Raw genomic sequence first — 15,920 nt, 5'->3', positions numbered from 1 at the left:
CGGTTGTAAAAAAATAAAAAAAGACGATATAGGCTATTGGATTGACGTTTCACCTCATTGTTTGTAGATTGTCAAAATGAAACACAATGTAGGCTAATTTAAACATTTGGGTGAACTATTCCTTTAATTGCATTTTATTCCACCCACTCCATACTAGTCGGTCATGTGATCAGTGGCTCGTGCCCCCGGAGTCGCCCCGTCCTTCCAAGTTGAAAGACACATCAAAGAACGCGCAGCAGCGCGAGACGGAGAGCGAGCAGCATTCCTAAACTGGGGATCTGGATGCGGTGACTTCCACACCGACTCGTCTTTTTGTTTCTTTTACTCGTGGTGATCTTCCTTCAACTTATCAACATGGCCGGGGCAATTATTGAAAACATGAGCACCAAAAAGTTGGTCATCGTGGGAGTTATACTGCTTTTGTTCCAGGCGTTTTCTTTCATGGTCGGCGGGTTGATCGGTAAGCATGCCTTTTTTTTCCTTCTCTCTCGGTTTCTTCGTTTTCGTGTTGAACCGTTTTGTGGCGTCGTGCGAGTCCTGCACGTTCGCCGAGATTTATCGAGTTTACGGGACTGTAGACACCGACCATTACTGCAGTCTTAAAAAGTTGTGCAGTTTATAAACCGTCTTCCTCGGTGACCGGAAATTTTCCCACCCTAGTTTTAAAAACCAGCTGCAAATTATTAGTGGCAAAGAATGGCGACTTTTGCTAAACTTGCTGGAAACTTTGTAGCTAGCGTTGTTACTACATCTCCTTAAATATCCATACACTTTCCACGTCGCTTTTTGTAAAGTTAGGTTTTTAGTGTGAAGCTCTTGTCTGTTAACCAGTTGTTTTTAGACTACGACTTATTCGATGGAAACAATTATTTCGTCTGGTTTTAAGCTGATAGTTTGGTAAAGGAGATGATAAGTACCTGCATACATTACGTATCGGCTTGGCGATAAGTACCTGCATATATGCTTGGCATGAACAACTTTTCTTTGATCCAACAAAAATGTGCTACCTCCATCTCCCCCCTCCTCCATCTCCCCCCTCCTCCATCTCATCCCTCCTCCATCTCATCCCTCGTTCTGGATTCCCCATGCCCTTAGGTGCACCTCTCTCTCTTTCTCTCTATCCCTCTCTGTGAAACTTCCTCCTCACCTTCTGGTGCCTGGTTCATTTGCATGATATCACACACACACACTCCCCCTATGCTGTACGCACCCCACCACTCACACAGGAAAGTTGGAATAGGCAGTCGTGTGTGTATATCTGAGTGTGTGTGTGCCTGGCAGGCCCAGATTAGGTAGATGATTCAGTGTGTGTCTGACTGTCCCTGCCCCCCCCCCCCCCTCCAGCTGAGATGGTTTTAATGAGGCTGGATGCCTCTGTGTCTGCTCAGGCAGGCACAGAGAGATGGTGTGTGTTGGGGGGGTGAGTACAGCATAGTGTGTGGTAGAGGGGGATGTGGTGGGGGCCAACAAGGTAATGGAGAAGAAAGCTCGCTTGCCAGTGTCTCAACAACACAGCATGAGAAGAGCTGGCTGAGAGAATCCACTATTGTGTGTGTGTGTGCGCTTTTAGGAATCACTTCATAATTTAACTCGGGAGGGGTTCTGTATAGCTGGTCTAATTTAATTTGCTGTGTTTGGTTCACACACACACACACACAAGCAGCGCTCAGGTGTCTGAGGTATTTAGTCAGACACAGTGAAATGGGCATGATGGGGATTTCCCAGGTTGTCCTCTAGTCCCCCGACAGTAAAACCTGATATCTCTGGAGGAGAGACCAGTGTTCAAGCTTGTTTAGGGTCTTTCCCTAAACGAACGCTCTCCTCTCCTCCTGGCCTCTTTGTCTCCTTTCCTCCTCTCTCTTTATCTTCTTCTTCTCCTCCTCTCCCATCCTTTCATCTATCTCTTCTTCTCTCCTCTCCCCCACCAGGTCTCTCTCCTCCAGCTCTGTGTGTTTAAAAAACGAGCAAAAACACAACTTAACCTTGTCTCCCCTCTCCCCCAGCCCCCAGCCCCACCTCTGCGGTCCACTACCTGGCCACCAAGTGCGTGGACACGGCCAAATACCACCAGAGCAACAAGTGGTTCATGCCCTGGGGCCCCAATCAGTGCGACAAGATCCGGGACTTTGATGAGGCCATGGCCAAGGAGATCGAGGCCAACAACATAGTGTTCTCCATCCACATCCCCCTGCCCAACAAGGAGATGAGCCCTTGGTTTCAGTTCATGCTGGTCATCCTGCAGTTCGACATCGCCTTCAAGATGTACAACCAGATAGGTGAGAGGTGGGCGTTAGCTAGGGGGCTGGCAGAGCTGCAGGTGGAGGATAGTTAGCATAGCATAGCATCGCTGCCGGCTAAGGAGCTAGAGTAGCACAGTAAAAGAGAGTGTAGCAGTTAGCATTGGTGCTAGCATTGTTGCTAGCATTGTCGTTACCATAGCTGAAAGTGTAGCACCTAGCATGAACAGCAGATGTAGCATTAGCATAGGTACTATCACAGGTGTTATCTGAACTGCTACGCTACCAGTTACTCTGGCTGCTGCGCACACGCACACACACACACACACACACACACACACACACACACACACACACAGAGTGCCTAACAATGATGGATGAGTTGCTGGAAGTCTTCAGCCATGCAGGCCCTGGGGGGTTGGTGTGTGTGTTAATGTTTGTGTGTGTGTGTGTGGGGGGGGGGGGCTGAAAACGGGACTCAATTTCAGAAAGCTCTCAGTGCTGTCTCCAGCCCCCCCAGGGTAATATGTCTAGAGCAGGTTTCTCTCTCTCTCTCTGCTTCTGTCTGTACTATCGTCTCGTTTTCTCTTTTTTCTGTATCTCTCATTGTTCCATCCAGGTGCCATCATCCTCGACTGGTTGTCTCAACTTGCTCACAGAGGAGAGGGGGAGAGGGAGAGGGGGAGGAGGAGAGGGGGAGGAGGAGAGGACTAGGGGTGTGAAGGGGTAGATAGATGCTGGGTGCATCAGGACTTGACACCCTGCCAGCTCTGGGCTGTGAAAGAAGGGATTAGAAGGATAATACCCATGTCTAATAAAGAGGGAGGGATGAGGGCAGAGAAAGGGAATAGAGGGAGAGAGAGTGAGGGAGAGAGAGAGAGCAAGGGAGAGAGAGAGAGAGAGAGAGAGGGAGAGCAAGGGAGGGAGAGAGAGAGCGAGGAGGGAGGGAGAGAGAGAGAGAGAGGGAGAAGACTTTAGAAACGTTCATGAACAAGTCTGGTACTGAACATGCTCAGTGAAGCTCGCTTTCCCTGTTAGAGCTGTGTGTGTGTGTGTGTGGTGAGGGGGGCCATGTTTACTGCTCTCTGCCTGCCAGACTGGGGAGTGAGTCAGCCCTCCTCTCCAGATGTGACAGCAGAATAGCAGCAGGCCTGACATGCAGGCTGAGAGCTGGGGGTGGAGACTGGAGTCTCTCTCTCTACCAGAATGATTGTCCCTGGGAAGACCAGCCCCCCTCAGCACCCCCCTGGCAGGGCGGGGTAGGAGTTGCCCCCCCCCCCCCCCCCCCCAGGACCCCTGGCTGGGCTCCAGCAATAACACAGCTGTTGAGAGGGCTTAGTCGCCGTGGTGACGGCGCAGGGCTGGGGTGGAATGTTTGTGTGAAGCTGACATTCAGGGACACTGACCGGGACGGGGGAGAGAGAGGGGAGGGAGGGGAGGGAGGAGAGGGGAGGGAGGAGGGAGGAGAGAGGAGAGGAGGGAGGGAGGGAGGAGGGGGGGAGAGGGGAGTGGAGGGAGAGGAGAGGAGGAGGAGGAGGAGGGGGGGGGGGGAGGAGAGGGAGGGAGGGAGAGGAGGGGGGGGGGAGGGAGAGGAGGGGGGGGGGGAAGGGAGGGAGGGGAGTGGGGGGCATCCATATCCCTCCCTCTCCTCCTGGCTCTCCCTCTCTCCTCTCCAGGTCAGTGGGTTCATCTCAGATTCTTGTGTTGCTCTCCTTACAGAATAAGTTTCTAGAGAGAGGAGCAGAGGGGTGTTGAGAGGGATGGACGTCTCGCTCGCTGTGTCTCTCTCGCTGTGTCTCTCCCCCTCTCTCTCTCTGTGTGTCTCTCTCTGTCTGTCTGTCATCAGATCTCAATTCAGCCTCAACATGTCTTATATAACAACACTGTCCATGTTGTATACACTGTAAATCTGTTACCTGGTAAATGTGTTGGTGTGTGTGTTGCAGACGAGGGAGCAATAGCCACCATCGACGTGGGGCTGGCCTACAGGGATGACTCTCTGTCTGAGTGGACTGAGATGGCTCACTCTATAGAGCAGAGGAAACTCAGCTGTAACTTCACCACCTCCAAGGTACACGCACACTTCAGTATACACACACGCACGCACACTCTGAATACACACACATTCTGAATACACACACACACTGAATACACACACAAACACTTCTGTAAATACTCACACACTTCTGTATACACACACACTCACACACATGCTTGTGTACCCTCCCTCCAGACCTATGAGAATGAGGGCCGGTACTATGAGTGTGCCCTGCTGCCCTTCATGGAGGTGGGCAGCGTGGCCCACAAGTTCTACCTGCTCAACATCCGGCTGCCTGTCAGCGAACGCAAGAAGATCAACGTGGGCATCGGAGAAATCAAGGACATCAGACTGGTGGTACGAGCGCTGTGTGTGTGTGAGAGCTGTGTGTGTGTGTGTGTGAGAGCTGTGTGTGTGAGAGCTGTGTGTGTGTATAAACGTGTGTTGTGTGTGTGTCCCTGCAGGGCATACATCAGAACGGGGGCTTCACCAAGGTGTGGTTCGCCATGAAGACCTTCCTCACCCCCACCATCCTCATCATCATGATCTGGTACTGGAGACGGATCGTCCTCATGACCCGCCCCCCCGTCCTGCTGGAGAAGTGAGGACTCTTCATTATCACCACTGTTATCTTCTTCATCATTAATATCATCATTTTCTTTAGTTCCCTACCATCCTCATAAGCTGTGGAATCTCAAGATCTGCGCCTGTCTCTCTCACTCTCTCACAGACACACACACACACACACAGACTCCCAGCGGCGGCATATGTGTGTGTTGTAACATCAACTATGTATGAGGTGTGGATGTAGGTCAGACTCTCAACACTTCCTTCAGAGCTGAGCTGTCTGTCTCTGTTTGCCTGTCTGTCTGCTGGCCTGCATGTCTGTCTGTTTGCCTGTCTGTCTGCTGGCCTGCATGTCTGTCTGTTTCTCTCTCTTCCCCCTCTCTACCCCTTCCTCCCTCATCTCTCTCCCATACTCTCTATCCCCCCCCCTCTCTATCTCTCTCTCTCTCTTGTTCCCAGGTGACCAGGAAGCTAACAGGAAGTGGGCTATTTGTGGACAGAAGATGATTTTTTCATCAAGCTGTAAAAGCCTGTCAGGAGCTGGTGTCAGACTGGGGAGGGGTGGGTGGGAGGGGGAGAGGCCAAAGGGTAAGAAGCTGGGGAGGGAGAGAGAGAGAGAGAGAGAGAGATGGAGGGAGAATTTGTAGGTGTTGGGGTTCTAAACTGGGGCTGTTTGTGAGCCAAACTAATGGACTGGCAGAACCTGATGCCTGGTTCTAATTCCCGGTTCTAATAGGGGTTTAGATGCAGACCCAAAGATGTGTTCCCTGGGTCTTCTGACGTTCTTGTGCAAGATGAACAGCTTGTTTAGTTTAAATGGTGCCGTCCAAACACGCACACAGCCCGCCCCCATGTTGCAGGGGGAACATTCTGTGAGTAGCAGTTCCATGTGGTCAGTGGGTTCTCTCTGTAGAACACAGAACACACTGGAACGGTTCTCTACACAAAGACATCTGGAATACGACTCGTGTTTTTGGAACCATGTCTAGCCTAGCCTCTCACACCCACCCCTCTTCCATCCTATTCAATCGTGTCCTGGCATGTTTGGTCCTGCAGGCAGCACACACACCCACACACAAGCCCGTTTTCTCCAGAGGTGTGTGTGCCTCTAAGCCAAATACAGGGAGGGGAGAAGCAACCTACGAATGATCCACAGACAAAAATGTTTAAATGCCTCTTCTGTTTACCTATCCCCCCTCCTTTCTTCTCTCTCTGTCTCTCTCTGGGTCTCTCTCTCTCTGGGTCTCTCTCTCTCTGGGTCTGTCTGTCTCTGTCTGTCTCTCTCTCTCTCTGGGTCTCTCTCTCTCTGGGTCTGCCTGTCTCTGTCTGTCTCTGTCTGTCTCTCTCTCTCTCTGGGTCTCTCTCTCTCTGGGTCTGCCTGTCTCTGTCTGTCTCTCTCTCTCTCTCTGTCTGTCTCTCTCCCCTCCAGGGTGATCTTTGCTCTGGGCATTTCCATGACGTTCATCAACCTCCCGGTGGAGTGGTTCTCCGTGGGCTTCAACTGGACTTGGATGCTGCTGTTCGGAGACATCCGCCAGGGCATCTTCTATGCCATGTTGCTGTCCTTCTGGATCATCTTCTGTGGAGAGCACCTCATGGTACGACCCCTGACCCAGAGGGGGGGGGGGGCAAGAGATAGGGGGGGTGGCAGAGAAGGGGAGGGTGTTCCTGCGAGCCTTCCTGTGAGTGATGCTGTTTTGATGTCTCAGGATCAGACGGAGAGGAACCGTTTCTCTCTCTACTGGAAGCAGGTGGGACCAATCGTGTTCGGCTCATTCTGTCTCTTCATCTTCGACATGTGTGAGAGGTGAGCCTGTCCAACCCTCTCCCGTCTGTCCCCCCCTCCAACACTCCTTCGCCTCTAACCCTCTCTCCCCTCCTTCTCCCTACTTTTCCTTCTTTCGTTGTTAAATGACCCTCTTTCCATGTGCCGACTTCTCTCGCTGGAACTGTGTGTGTGTGTGTGTGTGTGTGTGTGTGTCTCCTCAGGGGTGTGCAGCTGAAGAACCCCTTCTACAGTATCTGGGCGTCGGACGTGGGGACAGAGCTGGCCGTATCCTCCCAATCTCCGACTTCCTGTTTCCTGTCTGTGTGCTGTGTTCAGTCTGGTAGAGGGGCGGGTCTGCTAGTGACTACCCCACTTCCTGTGTGATGTCATAGTGCTGCTACAGCTCTGGTCCTCCCTACTAAAGCCAGCAGATTTGGTCCTGATCTGGAATCTTATTCTTTAGATTGTTTAAAGCCTTGTCAAACATTATCATGATGATGATGATGTGTCGTGTTGCTAGTCTACCTGGGCCTGTGGGGCGCCCAGGCCCCCCTGACCCTTGACCCCCCCCGACCCCTGACCTGGGCAGAGTCCTTGACGGCGTGTCAGATGGCATTCATCGTGGTGGCCGGGATCTGCGCCTGCCTGTACTTCCTGTTCCTGTGCTTCATGGTGTTCCAGGTGTTCCGAAACATCAGTGGCAAGAGATCCTCCCTGCCGGCAATGTCCAAGGCCAGGAGGCTACACTACGAGGTGGGGAGGGAGGGAGGGAGGATGTCTGGTGCTGTGGTCTGTCTCTCTCTCTGTGTCTCTCTCTCTCTCTCTCTCTCTCTCTCTCTCTCTCTCTCTCTCTCTCTCTCTCTCTCTCTCTCTCTCTCTCTCTCTCTCTCTGTGTCTCTCTCTCTGTGTGTGTGTCTCTCTCTCTCTCTCTCTCTCTCTCTCTCTGTGTCTCTCTCTGTGTCTCTCTCTCTGTGTGTCTCTCTCTCTGTCTCTCTCTCTCTCTGTCTCTCTCTCTCTCTGTGTCTCTCTGTCTCTCTCTCTCTCTGTCTCTCTCTCTGTGTCTCTCTCTCTCTGTGTCTCTCTTTCTCTGTGTGTCTCTCTCTCTCTGTGTCTCTCTTTCTCTGTCTCTCTTTCTCTGTGTGTCTCTCTCTGTGTCTCTCCCTCTCTGTGTCTCTCTCTCTGTGAGGTTCTCCATCAGTAACTCCAGTCTCGGTTCTCAGGGTCTGATCTTCAGGTTCAAGTTCCTCATGCTGGTCACCCTGACCTGTGCTGCCATGACGGTCATCTTCTTCATCATCAGCCAGGTACCTCCACAGCCCTCTCTGAGTTCTTAGACCAGGGCTTTAACCCTGTTTCTGAACAGCTCCCTGCCTGGACCAGGTGCACTGTTGTTCTAGATCACTCTTATCAGACCTCTGGTCATGCTGTAGATCTGAACCCAGATACTTTTCACTACTTTACATCTGATTGGTTGTTCAACTAAATGCATTAAGTGTGTGTGTGTGTGTGTGCGCAGGTGAATGAGGGCCACTGGCGCTGGGGAGACTACACGCTGCAGGTGAACAGCGCCTTCTTCACAGGGATCTACGGCATGTGGAACCTATATGTGTTCGCCATCATGTTCCTCTACGCCCCCTCACACAAACGCTACGGAGACGACACGTCTGCAGGTGGGACTCACACACACTAACACACCACACACACACATACACACACTAACACACCACACACACACTAACACACACATGCCACATACACACACCAACACACACAACGCACTAACACACACACACACAGGCACACTAACACACACGCTCACACAGGTTCTGAGTCTCATTCAGACCACACACTCTCATCCACTCAGACATCCAGTCAGAGCCTAACAATGAGAGCAGGAAAGTGTGTTTGTGTTCCCAGGGAAAAGAAGGGCCTCTCTGGGTGTTTCTAATGGATACCAGGCTTCCTTCCAGGGAGATGGGGGGGGGGGGGGGGGGGGGGGGGGGGGGTAATGAAAGCCATCTATCTCCTGACATCAGGAAGACAGCAGTGTTTGAGGTTCTGGAAGAGTTCCCTAAACGAAGTCATGCTGAATCTCAGGAGGAGCGTACACTCGTTCTCCTCTCTCTCTCTCTGCTTCTCTATCTCCTTATCTCTACCACCTCTCCCCTCTCTCTCTCTCTCTCTCTCTGCTTCTCTGCTTCTCTATCTCCTCTCTCTCCCTCCCTCTCTCTCTCTCTCTCTCTCTCTCTCTCTGCTTCTCTATCTCCCTCTCTCTACCACCTCTCCCCTCTCTCTCTCTCTCTGCTTCTCTATCTCCCTCTCTCTACCACCTCTCCCCTCTCTCTCTCTCTCTGCTTCTCTATCTCCCTCTCTCTACCACCTCTCCCCTCTCTCTCTCTCTCTCTCTCTCTCTGCTTCTCTATCTCCCTCTCTCTACCACCTCTCCCCTCTCTCTCTCTCTCTCTGCTTCTCTATCTCCCTCTCTCTACCACCTCTCCCCTCTCTCTCTCTCTCTCTGCTTCTCTATCTCCCCTCTCTCTACCACCTCTCCCGTCTCTCTCTTTTTAAGTGAAGTGCATTTCATGTGCACCAGTATTCTGGGCTCTGAGACACTGAGACAGAGAGCTGATGTGTGTGTGTGTGTGTGTGTGTGTGGATGGATGTATACTGTACTGTATGTTTGCTTTGGTAATATTTTAAACATCTCTTGACAGGCCAATAAAGCACTTGGAAGAATGAAATGTTGTGTAATGTAAATGTAACAGAGAGTCTGCTCAGACGTCTCCAGTCTAGCTGCTGCTGATGTTCATGATGTTCATGATGTTCATGATGTTGATGGTGTTGTTGTGGTGGTGGTGTTGATGGTGTTGTTGTGGTGGTGGTGTGGTGTTGGTCTAGGGGGCGGAGGAGCTAACAGTGGAGAGGACATCCAGCTGACCACCACCATCACACATGTGGACGGACCCACAGAGATCTACAAGATGACGGGCAAAGAGGCTCAGGAGTAGACCCCTCTCTACACCCTCCCTGCTGCCCTCCCCCTCTCTACACCCTCCCTGCTGCCCTCCCCCTCTCTACACCCTCCCTACTGCCCTCCCCCTCTCTACACCCTCCCTACTGCCCTCACCCCTACACCCTCCCTGCTGCCCTCCCCCTCTCTACACCCTCCCTGCTGCCCTCCCCCTCTCTACACCCTCCCTACTGCCCTCCCCCCTACACCCTCCCTACTGCCCTCCCCCTCTCTACACCCTCCCTACTGCCCTCCCCCTCTCTACACCCTCCCTGCTGCCCTCCCCCTCTCTACACCCTCCCTACTGCCCTCCCCCTCTCTACACCCTCCCTGCTGCCCTCCCCCTCTCTACACCCTCCCTGCTGCCCTCCCCCTCTCTACACCCTCCCTACTGCCCTCCCCCTCTCTACACCCTCCCTGCTGCCCTCCCCCTCTCTACACCCTCCCTGCTGCCCTCCCCCTCTCTACACCCTCCCTACTGCCCTCCCCCTCTCTACACCCTCCCTACTGCCCTCACCCCTACACCCTCCCTACTGCCCTCCCCCTCTCTACACCCTCCCTACTGCCCTCACCCCTACACCCTCCCTACTGCCCTCCCCCTCTCTACACCCTCCCTGCTGCCCTCCCCCTCTCTACACCCTCCCTGCTGCCCTCCCCCTCTCTACACCCTCCCTGCTGCCCTCCCCCTCTCTACACCCTCCCTACTGCCCTCCCCCTCTCTACACCCTCCCTGCTGCCCTCCCCCTCTCTACACCCTCCCTACTGCCCTCCCCCTCTCTACACCCTCCCTACTGCCCTCCCCCTCTCTACACCCTCCCTGCTGCCCTCCCCCTCTCTACACCCTCCCTACTGCCCTCCCCTTCTCTACACCCTCCCTACTGCCCTCACCCCTACATCCTCCCTGCTGCCCTCACCTCTACACCCTCCCTACTGCCCTCACCCCTACATCCTCCCTACTGCCCTCCCCCTCTCTACACCCTCCCTACTGCCCTCCCTACTGCCCTCACCCTCCCTACTGCCCTCACCCCTCCCTACTGCCCTCACCCTCCCTACTGCCCTCACCCCCTCCACACCCTCCCCCTCCCTACTGCCCTCACCCCTACATCCTCACCCTCCCTACTGCCCTCACCCCCTCTACACCCTCCCTACTGCCCTCACCCCTTCACTCTCCCTACTACCCTCACCTCTACACCCATCCCTACCCTCACCCCAGACCCCCCAACCACACCTCCTGTGGTACTTTCCCCCACCTCTCCACTACCCCAACACCCTCAAACCTGTCACCCACCTAACTACCCCCCTTCCTAACTACCCCCCCTAAACCTCACCTACAGTACTTCCTGACCCCAACTTCCGGTTTAAAAAATGTATAGCAGCAACTTTATCGGTACCTTCTAAACAGAATGAGTCCTCGTTTCATGGTCAAGCATGGGTGTCTGTCTAGACCCAGACAGAACCTGTCACCCATTATCAGTGTGTAAATATGTTTCTTCTGTGCTTGGCGGAGAAGTCGTGCTGACTGGTTCACCTGGGGGAGAGGAGGGAGCGCCATCTGATGGCCAGACGGGATTGTTGCAGCCTTCTCTGGAATCACCTACTGAGATGTTAGCAGGAACTTTGTTCCAGGGGAGCTATCCTTCATCCTCTAGGTTCTCCCTCCAGCCCAGCATGCCTGACAGGTCTCTGATTGGTTATTTGGCTGAGACAGGTGAGCTGAGCCAGGGGAGTTCTAGCTGGAGGGAACAGCTCTTCTGGAACCAACAGGATCAGTTACACAGCCACACTCACCTGCTCCTTCCACTTGCTGTCAAACCCTGTCAGGGTGCACAGCTGATTGGCTAACTCGGTAGTAACTCAGTAATGTTGATTGGCTAGCTCCAGTTTGTCGGCCATGCTGATTGGCTAACACAGTGGACAGGAAGTAAATGCTGTTTTGTTGTTTTTTTTTTACACTCCTTCAGTTCTGGAAATAAATAGCCTGTTTCATATTCCAGAACCGCATTGATAATCACTGATTTATTATCAATGTGATCGTGGTACAAGGTCAAGTATAAATATATTTCTATTGTTAGTAATCTCTGTACGGTGTAACACTTTATTTGGAGTTAGTCTCTCACCTAAACACCTCCATTGTAGCCTTAGTAGAAACCAGTACAGACTTCCTCAGAATGGCCCTCAGAGGAATGGATGTCATGCAGGGGCTGTTTTGCTGGAAGCTACAAACTCATGTTGCTATGTAGATATATTTTTCATAAAAGTGCATATTTTCAACTATATATGCTTCTGTTGTTTCACTCTGACTTCCTGTTGTGGCCGGACAGACTCCTGACGCCTGTTTAGAGGTTTTACATGTGGGATTGTAGTCATTTTGTGCTTTTTATGCTAATTTAAATACATGAATAAAAGGTTTTACTGTCCGAGTTGTCTCTGTGTTCCGTTAATTAGTCTGATAACTAGACACTCATTTGTTGATTATAACACCTGGGTTAGTGTTTTACACATGGGTTGTGTCATAAAACGCAAAAAGCTGGTGTTTTGTGAATCATTCTTTTCCCACAGTGCTCGAAAGTATAGAGATAATGGACTGGTGTTTGATACTAGTGACAACAAAAATACTGTAGAAATGGAAAGCCATAGAGCAGCAATTACCCCCCCTTACGCTACGGTAACACAGGTGGGCTGCCAAACCAATGTATGAAAAATAAAAACATTTATATATTGTTGGTAATTGATTATTACAATTCTTACTACTTTAAAAATGACATTTTGCCTTTAATTCATGTTACGCTTGGCACGTTGACGAAAGACCAACTGACATTTCTGCCAGACATTTCCACTACGCAAGCCTCACTTCTGCAAATTCAGGTGGTTGAGCGGTGAGGGAATCGGGCTAGTAATCCGAAGGTTGCCAGTTCGATTCCCGGTCATGCCAACTGACGTTGTGTCCTTGGGCAAGGCACTTCACCCTGCTTGCCTCGGGGGAATGTCCCTGTACTTACTGTAAGTCGCTCTGGATAAGAGCGTCTGCTAAATGACTAAATGTAAATGTAATGTAAATTGCACAAAACAGGTTATCAACTTCCGGTAGCGAGCAATTACGCTAGTTCTCAAACAAAATGCTAGCTAGGCTAGCTCTAGCTATCTAGGATTTGAACAGCAATGTTTGCTAGGCTCGCTAGCTAACAATTGTTTGCTACATTATATTGTACTTAATTAGCGTTATCTGTCAGCTTGCTTGCTAGTCGTTAACTCACATAAATAATTGGTCTGTCATATTTGTTCCCTATGGATAATGTAATGTAACATGTCTCTCAGGTTCTAACACAAATTTGGAAACGGGAGAGATCTCTGTGAGGGAAACCTGTTATAGGTCGATGAAAAAAAGCGAGAAGCGCAATCTGAGTGTAGGGTTAATAAGAGAGCAATAGTTAAGGGTTAACAACCTGTTCTGGTTATTAAAAGTCACGTTTCTAACTTCACAGGAAGTTCTAGACCTGGCCTGGCCGTGGTAGTTATGCAGGTTACCTTTCTTTATTATGTGTGCTTACTGTGGCGCTGATGGACACTTTGTCTTCTTTGAATGATCCTGTAGACTGTACTACCTCATGTAGCACATATGCTGTTCATGACTCGGAAATACTAAATATGATTAAATCGCCATCTTTGGCTCTATCTCATTACGAAGGTGAATGAGGTTAATATGTCTATGGGCATTATTATCTTGTTAATTATGATATAACTGGTGCAGGGGTATCTGAAGTAGCAACGCCGCCATCTAGCGGTACAGATGCGGTAGGATTCTTCTCAGACTCCAGAACTAATTCAATGGAGGGGGGGGCATTTACAAAGCATGTATGAGAGTCAAAATAAGAGCAGGCCTGCATATTCTGCAGGAAAGTGTAGCCATCTTGATACTTAATTTATAGCCAATTCCAGTATTTCTTATTTATACTTAACAAAATTATTAACAGCATTCCATTTTGGGGGGGGGCCCAATGCCCCCCCCCCTCGCCCCCCTTGGAGACGACCCTGATTCTTCTGGAAACAGATGTTTGTGTGAGGGAGTTGTGGTTACCCATCATGGCCGCTAGAGGTCAGCCTGGACCGCACCGAGTCTAAGCACTCCGCTGTTTGGATAGTGCGGTTGAAGTACAAAATCCAGAGGCAAATAAATCGAGTAGTTCATGTTCAGCATAGTTGGGAGTATCCTTAGTTCTTTTTATCTGACTCACAGACGTTCCTGGTCTTTTCTTGTAAAGACTGAGATACTAATAAACTTGCTCAACTTACTAAACTTAGTAGCCTACTTGACCTTATTTCGAGACTAGCTATTCTACTTCCGTATATTTGCATAAGCCTAGATCAACAACTTCCGGTAGCTAGCAGTTACGTTAGTTCTGTTTTTACAGTCTATGCTTCACACAAAAAGGAGTTTGTGTGATCTTCCCAAAATGATCATTAACGATGTACATATGATTCTATGTTGCTGGGGAAAGAGAGGTTCAAATTGTAAGTTTTGAGCTTCATCCACAGTTCACTATTGCACGCATCAAAACTCAAGTCAACAACTTCCGGTAGCTTGCAGTTAGTTCTCACACACAATGCGATTTTCACAAAGATTTAGCTCGCTAGCTATCGAACGGATTTGAGCAGTAACGGTAGCTAGGCTAGCTAGTAAAAATGTGCTACAGTAGGCTACATGTACTCAATTATCTGTCAGCATGCTTGCTAGTCGTTAATGTTAACAGAAACAATTGGTCTGTCATATATGTTCCTATATGGATAATGTAATCTAACATGTTTTTCTCAAATTCTAACAAAAAACTGGAAATGGAAGGGGTCTCTGTGAGGTCGATGAAAAAAGCGAGAAGCCGTACAATCTGAGTGTAGGGTTAAAACGTTTTAAGGAGTAGCGTCACAAATATGAGATTCAAACATTACAATGTAATATTTTCTGATAGTCAAAAACTACGCAACAAAAGCTTTAGTATGGCTTCACAATGTACTAGGGCAAATTAGAAGGCTAACATGTAGACTAACACAAACATGGTAGCTTTAGTAGCATTGCCAGTAACTTAGCCCGGCAGCTAACTAAATCTAGCTAGCTACCATTTCTGAAAAATAACTCACTCGGCTAAGGCTAAGAGAGTACTAATTAAGGGTCAACATAAGCTGTTCTGGTTATTAAAAGTCACGTTTCTAACCTCAGCGGAATTTCTATACCAGGCCTATTTTTTGGCGGAAATATGTATCATGTGTGCATACAGCCAATTGACTGAGGGTTGCTTAGTAACTGTAGTCTGTAGTGGTGTAATATGAAAGGTGGAGATCAGATAAAGCACTGTCATTGTATTTGTTAAAAAAATTCTTTAAAGCACTGATTCAATCTACTATTACCAAGACCGGAAATAGATTTCCCACTTCTGGGAGACTGGTTTCAGACCAGGGCTACATTTTTCTCCTTTCTCTCTGTCTCTTTCTCTCTCTCAGCCATGTATATATATTTTTCATCCATTTCTCTGTTCATCTCCCTCTGTTTCTCCCCCTCCTCTCTTTCTCTCTCTCTCACACACACACACACACTAATCTCTCTTTTTTGTTCTTTCACACAATAAACCCAGATGAAAATCGTGAGAATGGTCACTCCTTCCCTCTCCCCCCCCCCTCCTCCTTCCCTCCCCCCCCTCCTCCTCTCCCCCCCCCCTCCTCCTTCCCTCCCCCCCTCCTCCTTCCCTCCCCCCCCTCCTCCTCCCTCCTCCCCCCCCTTCCTCCTTCCCTCTCCCCACCCTCCTCCTTCCCTCCCCCCCCCTCCTCCTTCCCTCTCCCCCCCCCCTCCTCCTTCCCTCTCCCCCCCCCTCCTCCTTCCCTCTCCCCCCCCTCCTCCTTCCCTCCCCCCCCCCTCCTCCTTCCCTCCCCCCATCCTCCTCCTTCCCCCCCCCTCCTCCTTCCCTCCCCCCCCCCTCCTCCTTCCCTCCCCCCCTCCTCCTCCCTCCTCCCCCCCCTCCTCCTTCCCTCTCCCCCCCCCTCCTCCTTCCCTCCCCCCCCCCTCATCCTTCCCTCTCCCCCCCCCCTCCTCCTTCCCTCCCCCCCCCCCTCCTCCTTCCCTCCCCCCATCCTCCTCCTTCCCTCTCCCCCCCCTCCTCCTTCCCTCTCCCCCCCCCCTCCTCCTTCCCTCCCCCCATCCTCCTCCTTCCCTCTCCCCCCCCTCCTCCTTCCCTCCCCCCATCCTCCTCCTTCCCCCCATCCTCCTCCTTCCCTCCCCCCCCCTCCTCCTTCCCTCCCCCCCCCCCTCCTCCTTCC

General features: G+C 51.0%; 1 protein-coding gene across 3 annotated transcripts; it reads left to right on the top strand.

Moving 5' to 3' along the window:
• The first annotated feature begins 149 nt into the window (after positions 1-149).
• On the top strand, positions 150-12,037 carry wls (Wnt ligand secretion mediator). Of its 3 annotated transcripts, none has more exons than XM_062481229.1 (13): positions 150-460; positions 2,004-2,276; positions 4,184-4,308; positions 4,471-4,632; positions 4,740-4,876; positions 6,272-6,649; positions 6,832-6,895; positions 7,220-7,363; positions 7,831-7,914; positions 8,127-8,280; positions 9,509-9,624; positions 10,138-10,194; positions 10,696-12,037. In XM_062481229.1, exons 1-11 carry the CDS (start codon positions 355-357, stop codon positions 9,616-9,618), a joined length of 1,737 nt encoding a protein of 578 aa, XP_062337213.1. In that variant the 5' UTR covers positions 150-354; the 3' UTR covers positions 9,619-9,624; positions 10,138-10,194; positions 10,696-12,037. The 3 variants fall into 3 exon arrangements, with proteins under 3 accessions (XP_062337213.1, XP_062337212.1, XP_062337215.1); XM_062481231.1 differs by lacking the exon at positions 10,138-10,194 and having other exon boundaries at positions 156-460; positions 6,272-6,440; positions 6,552-6,649; positions 9,509-9,684; positions 10,646-12,037; XM_062481228.1 differs by lacking the exon at positions 10,138-10,194 and having other exon boundaries at positions 9,509-9,684; positions 10,646-12,037.
• The last annotated feature ends 3,883 nt before the right edge of the window (positions 12,038-15,920 follow it).

Source organism: Osmerus eperlanus, chromosome 16 (genome assembly GCF_963692335.1).
Source record: "Osmerus eperlanus chromosome 16, fOsmEpe2.1, whole genome shotgun sequence".
Taxonomy (NCBI): domain Eukaryota; kingdom Metazoa; phylum Chordata; class Actinopteri; order Osmeriformes; family Osmeridae; genus Osmerus; species Osmerus eperlanus.
Note: the sequence above shows the minus strand (reverse complement) of the source record. Positions and strands in the feature narration are given on the sequence as shown.